The sequence below is a fragment of the Lissotriton helveticus genome, chromosome 4_1 (assembly GCF_964261635.1).
Source record: "Lissotriton helveticus chromosome 4_1, aLisHel1.1, whole genome shotgun sequence".
In the NCBI taxonomy this organism is placed as follows: Eukaryota; Metazoa; Chordata; class Amphibia; order Caudata; family Salamandridae; genus Lissotriton; species Lissotriton helveticus.
The window spans coordinates 1,930,151,950-1,930,166,604 of NC_136063.1; the positions used below are offsets into that span (position 1 = coordinate 1,930,151,950).

General features: G+C 43.6%; 1 protein-coding gene across 5 annotated transcripts in view; it reads left to right on the forward strand.

Annotated features, from left to right (window-relative positions):
• The window catches only part of ATP11C (ATPase phospholipid transporting 11C (ATP11C blood group)), a 905,856-nt gene that overhangs the window by 705,780 nt on the left and 185,421 nt on the right, over window positions 1-14,655 (forward strand). For all 5 annotated transcript variants that reach the window (XM_078688608.1, XM_078688607.1, XM_078688609.1 and 2 more), the window contains exon 18: window positions 10,717-10,898. In XM_078688608.1, coding sequence (XP_078544734.1) covers window positions 10,717-10,898 — 182 coding nt within the window. The remainder of the gene's footprint in view (window positions 1-10,716; window positions 10,899-14,655) is intronic.

The following is a 14,655-nucleotide window of genomic DNA, read 5'->3' on the forward strand; positions in this document are numbered from 1 at the left end:
ACAGAATAAATGTGTTTTCAGAAACTTACTAAAAGACAAAAGGTTTCCTGTGAAATGAATTGATTCCGGAAGGGAGTGCCACAAGGTGGAAGCAAGTACCGAAAAGGCTCTACCACCCATACTTGTTTTGGTGATGCGAGGATAGTACAATAATGGCAAGTTGTTTGATCAAAGTGACCTTAAGAAGTCTATCTTGGGAGCAAAGCTTAAAAAAACATAGGGGCTTTTGCGTGGTACTCTCTGTAAGAATAGTATAGGACCTTGAAGTGAAGGCTCCTTTTATACTGGTAACCAGTGTAAATCACGGTGGACTTCCGATATATTTGTTAAAATCTGTTCATGATGCCTTCTTACTGCCTGATTTTGGACCTTCTGCACCTGCGTAGGGGCAATGACCACCTTAACATAGGTACAAAGGTCTTGGGGGATTGATAGCAGGATCTGTCTTAGCTTACCGCACTGAGGGAAACAGTCCTTAACCACATAATTAAGGGATGCACTTAGTTCACTATCAAATGAAAAGCCAAGACTTGCTACTTTATCAGGCATGGCAAGGGCAGTAGACCATAAAGTAGGATATCTGAGGTTGCTTTTACTAAGGAAAAGCATCTAGGTTCGGACTTCATTCAGTTTTAACAAATTGTGGTTCCCCCATTCTAATGCTGAACAGACACAACCTGCCAGTTGATCTTGAATAGTCAAAGAAAATTTGTCCAAGTGCAGGATGACCGGAGTGTCATCTAAAAGCCTTTCTTTCAAGTGTTAAACTAACCAGGTGAATGAGTATTTTTCTGTCCCCTTGATTATTGTAGGAAGGAGAGAAATAGGCCTATTGTTAGCTACATCCCGTGAGTGTAGGTTACATTATTTTATCAAGGGATTAATAATTGACTTATTCCAACAGTGCAGCACAATTCCAACACTGAAAATGGAGTTTAAAATCTGAGTAATACCAGAATGAAAGGAGCGTGCAGATATTTTTAAAGTTGAGACAGGGCATGTTTTATCTAGTGAATTACAATTCAGTGTCGTAGGCAGTGTTTTAGTCTTCGATTCATTCAGAGAAAGGTAGGAATCAGTTATGCATTTTCCATTAAGAGACTCACTATCCTGAGTTGCGGACTCATACCGAGTGTGTTCTGATTGGGGCTTGATGGAGTTATGTTATGTTATATGGGTATTTATTACGCGCACAATTACTCTTGAGTATCCTGGCGCGGAACCACAAAGAAATCACATAAAGAAGCACAGCATAACTTTAGTAAGCTTGGTTGAAGAGGTGAGTTTTAAGAAGCTTTTGGAAGCAGCTAAGGTCTCTGGTGTTCCTGAGATTGAACGGAAGGGCATTCCAGAGGGTAGCCGCTCTGACTGAGAATGATTGGCCGCCCAATCTGGTGCGCCTAAAGCGCGATGTTACTAGCAGGCGTTGGGAGGCAGATCTAAGGTGTCTGCTAGGCACGTGGAACGTCACTCTTTCCCTGAGATAGACTCGGCCAGTATCGTGTAGTGCTCGATGAGTGAGAACCAGAGCCTTAAATTGAACTCTTTGGGCCACCGGCAGCCAATGAAGAGAAGCCAGTTGGGATCTTATGCTAATGCGTCTGGGAATGCCCAGCAGAAGTCTCGCCGCCGCATTTTGGATGAGCTGCAGCCTGTTTAGCAAATAGGAGGGGGAGCCCAGATAGAGAGCGTTGGCGTAATCTAGGCGGGACAGTATAAGGGCTCTGGCAACCGTTTCTTTGGCTGGTTGGGGCAATAAGGGAAAGAATCTGCCCAGGGATTTAAGGGTCCCAAAGCAGGCACCCGTCAATCTTTTTATCTGCTCTGAGAACCTCAAATCTTCATTGAACCAGATGCCCAGATTCTTGGCCGGGCCCCCCTCAGAGAGGGGACGGGGGAAATCGGGAGGCCAGATCAGTTCAATAAATTGGTTAGGAAAGTGGCCATATAGTATAATCTCCGATTTTCCCTCGTTGCATTTAAGTTTGGCCTGTGCCAGCCAGGTGAATACGGCCGCCAGGCACCTTTGTGCTGCAGTCGTTTCTAATTGTGAGTTACCCCAGGTGAACAGAAGCTGGGTGTCGTCGGCATATGCCATTATTTTCGCACCCAGCTTCTCGGCCAGGTAGATCAGCGGGGTCATATAGATGTTAAAAAGAAGTGGGCTCAATGTAGAGCCCTGTGGGACCCCCGTCTGAACTAACCTGGCCGAGGAGGAGTGTGGGGGCATCCAAACTTGCTGGTACCGCGAGTCCAGGAAGGACTCCAGCCATGACCAGAGAGCCCCCGTGAGGCCGATGTCAGTGAGGCGAGCCAGAAGGAGTGGATGTATGACGTTACAACTCATACTTTTACAACGCATACCTTTACAACGAAATTTTTACAACACAAAAACTATTACAACGCATGTATTTACAACGCATGTTTTTACAACGCAGGTACCTTTACAACGCATACCATTACAACGTAAGTATTGGTAAGTATATATTAATTTTTTTAATTTAAATTAATTGAAATTAATATTTAATTTAATTTAATGTAATTTAATTTAATTTCATTTAATTGATTTAATTTAAATTTAATTTTATTTTATTTTTACCCTGTACCCCTGTACCCCAAAACTGACCCTGAACCCTAAAAGTACCCCTGTACCCCAAAAACCCAAAAGTGACCCTGAACTCTAAAAATACCCCTTTACTCAAAAACCCAAAACTGACCCTGAACCCTAAAAATACCCTTTTACCCAAAAACCCAAAACTGACCCTGAACCCTAAAAATACCCCTTTACCCAAAAACCCAAAACTGACCCTGAACCCTAAAAATACCCTTTTACCCAAAAACCCAAAACTGACCCTGAACCCTAAAAATACCCCTTTACCCAAAAACCCAAAACTGACCCTGAACCCTAAAAATACCCCTGTACCCCAAAAACCAAAACTGACCCTGAACCCTAAAAATACCCCTTTACCCAAAAACCCAAAACTGACCCTGAACCCTAAAAATACCCTTTTACCCAAAAACTGAAAACTGACCCTGAACCCTAAAAATACCTTTTTACCCAAAAACTGAAAACTGACCCTGAACCCTAAAAATACCCCTTAAAAAACCCAAACATATAACATTTTAAATATAATTATATACTTACCAATACTTACGTTGTAATGGTATGCGTTGTAAAGGTACCTGCATTGTAAAAACATGCGTTGTAAATACATGCGTTGTAATGGTTTTTGCGTTGAAAAAATTTCGTTGTAATGGTAGTGCGTTGTAAAAGTTGCGTTGTAAAGGTTGTTTCCCAGAAGGAGTTGATGTGGAACCATATCAAAGGCGGCAGAGAGGTCCAATAAGATCAGCGCCGCTCTGCCACCCTTGTCCGTGCACTCCCTAATGACTTCCACCACCTCTACCAAGGCTGTCTCCGTAGTGAAGGAGGCCCTAAAGCCCGATTGGGCTGGGTGAAGTACCCCAGACTCCTCCACAAAGGTGTTCAACTGCCGGAAGATCACCTTTTCGCAGACTTTGGCCAATGCCGGGAGCAAAGAGATGGGACGGTATTTTGCTGCGACAAGGGGGTCTGCTGAAGGCTTCTTTAGGAGGGGCAAAAGTTTCGCTTGCTTCCATTGCCTAGGTACCATTGCAGATTGCAGTGACCAGTTGATCATAGCTGTAACTTCTGTCACTACACAGTCTGCTACTCCAGCCAAAACTCTTGCCGGGCAGGGGTCCGCAGGGATGCATGTTTCCCAGTCGCTAGGGAGTTCGGGGAAAATATGTAGGCATTCACAATGGGTATGAGCATTGCACTGATGGGCACTGATGGGTTGCAGTCCTCTAGAGTAGGCATAATCGGGGCAGAGCTCCGATGGGGCTCTTGAGCCAAACAACTTCATGGTAGCAGTGGTTTCTTCTGGGATGATGATGGGCCATGTGGTTAGCGTTGGTTGTTTGGAAAAGATTGGGAGGCATTGGGCAAGGTTTTTCGGGTCTGGTTGTGGGTTGAAGTTTCTGTAAATGGCACTGATTTTGTTACTGAAAAGTTGAAAGTGATTGTTGCTGAGGTCCTGCGAGGGGGTGATAGAGTTGGAGGCAGCCACTGGTAAGGTGAAATCCGTAACAATGGCAAATATTTATTTGCTTCTGTTGGTGCTGGCATCAATGCAGTCTGCCTGAGTGACATGTTTTGTGGTCTGGATCATTTGGTAGAGTCTCAGGGTGAATTTGAATGTGCCCCTACCTGCATTGTGTTGGCACATTCTCTGTTTGTGCTCCAGTTGTTTGAGTGGTGTTTCCTTAGGTTGAACTATTCCGTGTACCAGCTTGTCTAGGATCTAGGGGCCATATGTTAAAAAGTGCACAATTGTGATCACCTAATTATGATTTTTACCGAATCACAATTCCTGATGTTCAAAAACGTACATCTTTTAATCAACCAACCTCATGAATATTTATGCGGTAGGTCGCAGCTTGCGACTGATTAGGAATGATGGCCATTACCACCAGGCTTGTGATTGCTTTTGAATAAAGAAATCACCTGCAGCCTATTTTCCTCAATGGAAAACAGGTGTGTTTTATAAAAAGAAATTGAACGTTTTGAGTTTCTTTTTTTTAAGAGTAGGCAGGGGTCCATTAAATTTCTGCCAGCTCTTAATAAATATTTTGTGTAACATTCTCAAAAGGAAGGGTGTCCCTTGAGGACACTTCTCATACCTTCCCATTTGTCAATGGTTACCGTCTCCTACGAGGTGCTGGTTAAAAATGAATGTTTTACAAGTGTAATTTGGTCACAGAACATTCGTACTGCAATTCAGTATTTGGAAGAGACGTCCTAAACACACCCTTTCCAAATACTAAATCGCTAACACAAATTGTTATTCTGTAAGGTGTTACTAAATACCAATTTGTCTTTTGGACATTTAAAAAAACCTTTATGCTGTTGTATGACTTGTACATATGACCCCAGATTTGATTGTATAGGTGTGTTTGAGTGGTGCCAGGGAGTCGGCGCAGGAGGTGATCCAGTTGTTGATATTCTTGTTGACTTTAGGGAGGCTGTTGCTGTGTTCGGTTCAGTAGAGGTTGAGAGCAGTGTTCCTGTTCTTGTCAGGGATGCCTCTCCAGTTATGGCTGGCTAGTCTGGTGGTGGAGTGTGTGCACTGTACTGGGATGGGGATGTTGTACTTGATGCGATTGTGATCTATCTTGGAGACTGGTGTGGGCTGTTCTAATTTGATGTTGTCAAAGGTGGTGAATATAGGATCCAGAAAGAGTCCTGTAACATAGGTAGGCTCCTTTACTCAATGATTGAGGCTCGGGCTTCCAAGATCTTTGATTAGTGCTTTTGAGTTGGGATCAGTATGGTCTTCCAGGTGAAAGTTTAGGTCTCCAAGTAGGATGTAATTGCTAGCGTTGATGGCAAGTGGTGCAACAAAGTCCCTGATGGTGTTGGTGAAGCGGTGTTCAATCCAGGTGGTATGTAGCTGAGAGTGCTGGTTAGGGTGAAGTTGACTGTGACATGAAGCTTGAACGACAGGTGTCTAAAGTCTAAAACATCCTCGCATTCCAGTGATGTACTTTCTTCCGAAAGTACATAAAAAGGCCAACCAACCGCCGGGCAGACCAATTTTGTCTGGATGTGAATCCGCTTTGGAACAAATGGCCAAGTATGTTGATTACTTCTTGAAGCCCTTTTTACCTGAGGTACCATCCTATTTGAGGGATACCATGGAGTTCATCAACAAGATAGAGAGGTTTGAATTTGATCCGACGTTCCACATCCTAGTTACAATAGACGTGGCCTCTTTATACCTTCAAATCCCACAAGACGATGCCATTGAATTTTATTTGGAACAGAGATTGAGACCTCATAGAGTGCCAACAGATTTCATTCTTCGACTTGCGTCATTATGTTTATTAAGGATTTACTTTAAATTTGATGATGACTTCTACATACAAATCAAAGGGACAGCCATGGCCGTCGGCTTAGATGACCGCCTGAGGTACCGACGGGAAGAGCGATGCCTCCTTTGTCCTGAGCTTGTTGCCAGGTGGGGTGGGGCCTCTCCTCCATACTCTTGAGATTTTCCAAGAGGTTTAAGGAATCCTGACTGTGAGAAGCTTGTTTCCCAGTGTATCCTTTATATTGTCTAATTTTTCACTGTTTGCAGTAGCATTTAACATCTACAAGGTCCTGATGAAAGCACTTGGTATCCTTCTTACCGCTTAGTGCTGAAACATGTTGACCAATATTTACTTATAGATGGCTATTTATTTAAACTGTCCTTTTGCACTGTTTTTTACTATTGTTCGTATCAGACATGAATAAAATAGGAGTCTGATTATGCTTCAATTTTAGAATTCACTTTACACCTTTGCACTGCACTATCCTCCCATACACTCAACAAATAACACCTGCTCACATCTGTTCTTACAAACTTTGAAAACATCCTTGGGCTCCTCCATCATTAGGGTGGAGTGGTAGGCCTGTTAAAGGAGACCCAGATGATGAAGCAATGTCACCTGGAATGGTGAGTGATGGGAATCCATACACATTTGTTGTATTTTTGAGAAGTCTTGGTTTGTTTTTGGCATTTTTTTGCTCTTCATAATTAGACTTCGGGATATATATCGTGTATTTACCATTAAGTAGGTCCTGGGACGGGGAGGAGTGATGCCACTTTCTGTGCAGGTGAATGTTGGGAAATTCTGTGATATCACTTCCTGTGGAGATGGATGATAGTAAATCCAGTGATGTCACTTCCTGTGCAATGAAGGGTGGGAAATCCAGTGATTTCACTTCCCGTGCAAATGGATGATGGAAATCTTGTGAGCTGTGGTGATGCTCACAATACTGTCCGCTTTAAGCTCAGTGCTGGTCTTGCCTCAGACATCAGTCCCAATTCCATTGATTTCTGGGGAGGAACACATTCTTTTGACTCCCTCCTTCTAAAGATTGTGCCTTTGACATTGATTTGGTATGTTCTTAATCTACTCACTCTTCTTAAGGTAGTCAAGAAGTTTCATAAATATACACATGATGTAGAAACATGCTTTTGTTCCTAACAGTTGAAGACTTCTTCAACAGTTGTCAGCATGGGAATGTTGACTTTCTTTTGAGATGTAGTCAAGAAGAGTTGCTGTAAGAGAATTAATGATTCTGCTCATACAAATATATAAAGGAGGATTCTTTCTTCAACTTATGTTCGAAGTCACCCACATCCAGATTCCGTGGTCACTGCCATGGCTAGCAGATGCACCTCAATGTTCCCTGGCTCAAAAGAGTAGATTAGGCTGATACACGGTGTACATTCTTGTTAACTTCCAAAGAGTTTCCCTGTAATAAAATCTAACGGCTAAGCCCTGCAGCTAAGGCATCACAGTGGATACCATTACATGGAATACCGTATTTGAACACAGCTATAGATGCACATTACGCCTTGAATCAAGTTTCAAAATGTGTTAGATCCTACAGAAAAGAAGCCTTTTCTACCAGTCTTGCTACATGTAAGGAAATGCCTTGTTTTGTTTGGTCACCCCGTAGTATTTTTCGACTGATACTGCTGGTTTTTCATCTGAGTGTACTGAGGCCTGCTATCCAGACCCCAATGCTGGTGCCCTGACGCTAAAATGTATATCGAATTGGCTATACCCAATTGGAAATGGCTAACTTACCTGTACATCCCTAGCAAATGGTACCCCGGTACCGAGGGCATTTATGTTAAAGCCGTACCCCAGGACTTCCAGCACTGATTGTGCCACTCAAGAGGTCACTTAAGTAAAACAAGTTTGCCACTACAGATTGGTAGAGCAGTTGTCCACAGCAAGCGCAATCTCGTCATTGAAAGCAACGGTAAAGCCACCATTTCCCCATGATATGTGTGAAAGTCACACCTCTGGCACGTCTACCGAGCCCTAAAGGCAGGGTGCAACATATGACACTGGCAGGACATGTACTTTGCTTGTCTATACAGTAAAACCTTTAAAACTGCACTTTTACAGTGCAGGCTTACACGCTGCCACCTCAGCTGTGCTAACTCCTGAATTGTTCAGCTAAAGTAGGCACTCCAAGGTATCAAATAACTCATTACATTAAGTCTGACTTGTTTCTCATGTTGAAATTAATTTAACTTGTTGCATTGTGCAGCTTTTTCAAAGCTGCCACTCTGTTGCTGTTAAAACTCCTGTCCTTCCCGAGACACATATGAAGCCTGCCCTCCAGGAGAGGCATGCCAATGACTATCAGGAAGGAGAACAATGGGGGATTGCAGGCCAGGAAGGTGTTACCTCCCTCCTTTGGTGTTGGCTCCTAAAGGCAGGCTTCAAATGGAAAGCCACATTTGAAGGGCACCAGGAGGGAGGGCTGCCCCATTGTTGAGGTAGACAGGCTGGCACGGGAAGCCAGTTGCCAAACTGGTTTCCCATGGAGTGTGTAGTCCTTGGGTAGCCACCCCCCAGGGGTGGGCTAGGGAGGTCTGAGCACCAAGAGAGGGGTCTCACCATTGCGGGAGTGGCAGAATGGTGCATCCTGGGCTAGCCGGATGCCACACTTTACAGGAAGGGATCATCAGGTGGGAGGGAAGCTGGTTGCCCATTGGCTACCAACTGCATCCTGCCATGAGGGCACTTTCTGGGCTTAAAGGGGGCACCCAGACCTTCGGTCTCGACTGACTTGAAAGAAGTACTGAAGGTGGACTGCCCTGCTGCACAGAGGGACCAGGAAAGATGCGCTGCATAGACAAGGTCTGCACCAGCTGCACCGGGTGGCTAGCAAAGAGAGGGACTGTGCCTGCCGTGTCCTTATAAAAGGGAAGCTGTTTCCAGAGCCCAGTCAAGCAAAGAGAATTCTATGGGCCAGTTGACTGGCCTGTTTGCAGCACAGGGACACAACAGCTGAAGAAGCCTGCTAGGGCAAGTTGGTAGCCCAAAATCTTCAAGCCACTACCACCGCCGATTTGCAGCACCGGGGCCAAGTCTCAGCACACAGAGTTGCAGCCGAGTTCCCAGAGTTGCTGGAACCCTCAGAAGCTGAGTTATCGACCCAGGAAGGATTGGCTTGTGATGGCAACAGGCGACTGTACTTTAGCCAGACCAGAGAGTACTTCCTGGAACTGCTTCTTCTGTGAAGGTAACTGTTCTTGAGAACCTTGCTGGTCCTCCTGAGTAGCTTCCTGCAGGAGTTGGTAACCCAAGTACTTGTACCCAACAGCATTGACAATTATCTAAGTTTAAAAAACAAAAAAGTTTGTGTCCAAATTGTTGACTTTGCCAAGGCTTGTTCACGGTTAAGTGGCATCTTTTTCATTCTAGTGTCTAAAAACGTATAAAAATGCAGTCTATTTTTGGAAATTGGTGTCGGATTTCTTGAGTCATGTCGATTTCTTCTTCAGCTGTTTGGTGCAGTTTAAATGCTCAACACTTGTTCCTCTGTGTAAGGGTTGCTGATCAGTGCAGCAGCTACACAGGCCTGATCTGAGGTTAGACGGACACAATGCAAAGGACTTAAAGAGGTTGGTTGGTGAATTGCACACAATAGCAGCTTCTGCTATAGTAAAGTGGTGAGAGGGGGCTTGGGGTATGTTTTAAAAATAAGACTTGCCCACTGCTGCTGGCAACTGCCTCGTTGCTCCTCTTATCCTGGAAATGGAGGGGCTCACTGCAAAGGCTTCCCAACCAATCCAGGCGCTGCTCTCATGCTATTCCTAGCATAGGAGAAGCGCCTGGATTGACCTAAGCGGGTTGGTTTAATGCTTGCTCAAGGAGCCTACAGCTTTTTTCCGATCTGGTTGTACAACACAGCTGGGAAGGAGAAACCTAAGTGCGCATGTCTGTTTGGGTGGCATAGACATTGGCCAAACTGACATGCACACTTATAAGTGCCTACCACTCCTCTCTTCTGCTGCTGCTGACGTGCCACTCGTCAGCATGGCCTCACCCCTGCACTAATCTCAGCTTGCAATAAGATAAGAAAAATAATAAAACTATTTTATTATCATTTTCTTTTTTCACTGGAGCGACTATCCTATGCCGTATCGGGGGAGCCGCCCCTGATTACATGGTGAGGTGGCACAACACATCATATAGTACACCGTTCCCTTACATTACATAAGATTTTGTCTAGAGCATGTTTCATTTAGGATTTACATTTGTTTTAAAATGACTGTAAGGACCCAAGTATGATGTGCTGTGGTCAGTGGCATATGAGCTACTACACCTCTGCAATGATTGTACGTTCAGCATTTGAATGATTTGATGGGCGTCCCCCTCCTTTCCTTGATTGTGCCTTCCTCTTCGCTCTCCCCCACCCCCTCTGTCGCCAACCCCACATATAGGAAATGTAACGATTGCTATTAATCCTGTGTATTTTTACCCGCACCTACTAGGGGTGCATGATGACGCTGCAGTTGTAGTGTTTCTGTTTCTAATTTCTATTTATCCCATTGAGCCTCTGTTAGTAGGTGATTATGGCTAGTTGAGACCCCGCCGTTGAGGGGTGCTTATTCCTTTGTATCACATTTTAATATGTCAAAAATGCATGGCCTATATAACACATTTTACCCCCCAAAATTGTTTTTTGAAAATCCATCATTTCATGGCTTACAATTTTTTTGTATAATTTATTAAGTAGATTACTGCATGAAGTAGAAACAGAATGAATTTTCTCTGAAAAAAACGTTTGCTGTTTCTGTAAACATAGTAACTCAACTTTTCTCCCCTAAAAAGGATGGCTACAGGACACTGTGTGTGGCTTTCAAAGAACTGTCCCCAAATGAATATGAAAAAATTAACAAACAGCTCGATGATGCCAAGATGGCTCTGCAGGACAGAGAGGAGAAGATGGCAAAGGTTTTTGACGACATCGAGACTGACATGCATTTGATTGGGGCAACTGCAGTAGAAGACAGGTAACTTTTAAAGCACATTTTTGAAAATACTGTCAATCAAGGAACAATGTTCAGTTCTCCAGCAATTCAATTCTGGTTTGTAAGGAAGGAGTTGTGTGAATTGGGTGAAATATTACATTTGTTGAATGATCAAAGCACTCATACGCCATCAGTTTTCTACCGATGGTGTATAGGAGACAGAACCATGGATATTCACACTTTAAAGTGAACAACACATTCTGCAGTTCTTTTCTCAGACAATTAAATGATTTTATTGTTTTCTATTCACATTTGGTATTACTTTCTCTTCTTACTAAGGCATGCTGACCCTTGCTTTAGCAACATTATGAGTGGTCCTATGTGATTCATTGGATAAAGTCCAGGAGAGCTCAAAGGGCCTGGGAAGGAATGTTTGCAAATCAGTCTGATGTTATAGGATTCTGGCCGACTAGTCGAAAGAGTAGTAGGTAGCGGAGAGCAACAAGTAGGAGGTTCTTGGCTACACAGCAGACAGCTAGTGATTGCATCCAACCCGCCTCTCTAGTGGTACTTGTGCTTCTTGAGCATCATGGAGCCCCTCTCCTAGTGCCTTATTCATTGATATTCTGATTCATGCTTCTGCCTTCTCCTTGCCATTGGATGCCACATTGCGCACCCCTCGGTGGCACAGCACACAATGAAAGGGACTATTTAGGAGCTCCTGTGATTCCTGAACCCTATGCATATTAAAAGTCCTTGAGCTGGGCATGGGACGCCTGAACAGTAGAAACCCCTGTGCACCATAAGGCTTCAGCGGGCTAGGTCAAGCCCCTAGTTACCACCATTACTATTCTCCTTCCTGTTGTCTTAAGGGTGGGTTATCGGGCTTTCTAAGCAGACCTTCCCATTCGGGCTCAAACCAATCCTTATTTATTCCTCTAATTATATTTTCTTCCATCTCTGCAAGTTTCCTATTGTATCTCGGCAGCTCTTCTCTTTTATCCAATGACTTTTCCTGTGTCATTTAGTAGCTTTCCTACCGTCCTTTTTAGTTTATTTTTTCATCTCTCCTTTTCTCATTTCCTCGTCTCCCATCTGTTTTCCTGTAGTTAACTTCTCTTCTTTTGACCCCTCTCTTTCTGCATCTCTTTTACCACGTTGCCTTACTTTCTCTTCCTTGTATTTTTTCATATATCTTCCCGACAGCCTGCTCTTCCATATATTTTTAGTGGAGATTTAAACTCTTCATTCCTAGAATCTGTGTTTTTTCAACCACCTGTCTGTTGTATTCTGCCTATACCTTCCTGTTTGCTCTTGGGGTTCTCTTTTCCTCCAGTCTGCTCCGTATTGCTTAATAACGCATTTCACTACTGTCTCGTGGCTTCTTTGTCACTCTTTCTTCCTTCCCTCACAATTCTCCTATTTCCCTCTAGGCCCATATTTCTCTTTTGTTAGCTCTCTTTTCCCCCTCCACATTCGATCTTTATCTCCCTATCTGTCATGCAGAAATGCCATGTGCTGTGGCAGTATTTCAATCCATTCCCAACTCCGAAAAAGCACCTCAGTTCTGATCTCTAGCAACCTATTTATGACTTGACCTACACACTCCAATTCTGACCTGCTGCCCAACCTGCTATTTCATTATACGAATCCACACACATTGTGCCATTGGGCTTTCGCCTTGATCTGCATCATTCCATGCTTCTGAAGTGTTAGGACCGACACAAGCATCTTTGCCAGTGCACCCAATTCGTGACCTGCAGAAGCCCCAAGTACACAAGTACTGTGACTAAGACATAGCTCCACCAGTGCACGTCAGTCCTGGCACGTAGCACCTCCTGCAGTTCTAGTATCTGGCACACACAGAACTCTATCAATTCCCTTCAGCTCTACCTGTGGTTCCTACCTTTTCTTCCAGTACTTTGACCTACACCCAGCTCTAGCAATGCACCTGAGTCCTGGAAAGCTTCACCTCCTGCTATGCCCCACAGCTTTTCCACCGCATCATCTATTGTTACACTAGTACTCAGTTCCAAACATGGTATAGTTTGAGATTCCAAAACACTCATTTCCACTGCTACCACTGAGTCAGAAGAAGAAATTACCCAACTTAAACCTTCTACCTAAAATTCTGCTGAGCAACACGAGATTTGTAGTGATCAAGTGTGGCTAGTGATTAGGGAATCATGAGATGTCAAGGGAACAAGAGGCTGTGTTTGAAACAAGATTACTCATAGAAACAGTACATGAGGGTCATAATGACTTTGCAGACACCTAGTCTGTCTGAATTCCCTTGTTGTTCTCATCTTACAGGATTGCCTTTTTATTCACTGGCATTTCTCTGTGTCTTGCCCAGGGCTGTACATCCCAACTGCAAGCCACTCACACAGAATCGACACAAACCCAGATTAACAATAGGAAAGCTCATGGTTAAAAGAAGCAGTCTCCTCTGTACACAAGGTTTACCAGGCAGACCCGGTTGTCACGGTCCGAAGAAATGGCACAAAACATCCTTGATGAGAATGCCACTCTTGGGACAGAACCGTGTCCTGCTATGGATTCTCCTGTGCCTCGTCAAGTGGAGCCCATCTCTTTGAGCACAGGCAGCTTGATGGATATGTCTGCTTTGTGAGCATTTTGAGCCTGTAGCGATAAGTCTAGTAACTAAACTCCTAAGATTTGTTTACTCTGAGGGATTTTTCTGTTGAATGCAGTCTGGGATTGTGAAATCTGTGTAACTTTTTATCTTCTGACCTGGCTCCTTCCAAGAAGATTCTCACTCTTTACAGATGACTGACCATCTAATTGGAAGAGGCAGGTGAAAAAATGAAAGTTACTGAACAGTGTGTGGGAGCCCACCAATTGAAGCCATAATCATCATCACATAAATAAACAGCTCAAGACCAGAACAGAAATCCACCATTACAAAACAAACATACTCATGCATTCAAGTTCTCCTTATTCATACTTACACAAGTTAATTCAGGACTACACAGCAATACAGCTTGTCACCCCACAGAAGGATCCAGCACCGGGAAGTTGGCAAAACTCCTTTCTCCTTCAATCTGGGCATTGAAGACTGAATATTTTCCAAACATATTTTGGGGACCCCTTAAAGAGGAGGTGCTCTAAGGCTAACCAACCTCTGCTACCAACTCAACTTTGTTGGGGGCTGGACCTCAATAATCACATGAGCCCCAATATTTGATCACCCCAAAATATTTACCAAAAGTATTCTGCTCCTGAGTCTCCAGTTGATCTAGCGGTTAGAGACTACACTCCTCATCAGGGAAAACACAATTTAGCTAGTTAAACATAATAAAATATTAGATGCAGAAAGGACTGAGGTCTAGATCGAAAATAGAGCAAAAAGGATAGTTATTACAGGTAGTCAAAAATGCAGTGTAGAGGGAAAGTGCATTGAGTGCCATGTTGGCCCAATACAGAAGGGCAAATAAAATACAAAATCATAAAACTACATAATCCCTAGTTAGACATATTCTAAGCAAAAAAAAAGTGTCAAACTAATAAAGAGCATTGACAGCATAACTTGTCACCTACGAGGAAAATGGTAAAACAAACCCCGAAAGGCAGAATCCCTAAGGTTTTATAGACAAATCACACCAGCTGGTAATAGATTTTGCAAATTCAGCATGGTATTATCCTGCTTATGTTCTACGCAATTATTTAGCAATAACCCATTTCGTAAGGTAAGAGTAATCTTCCACTTGCTTCCTCAGCTTGATACGTTGCCAAAAATGGGGAGGGATGGCTTTGCAGCGCAACACTGATTAGGAGG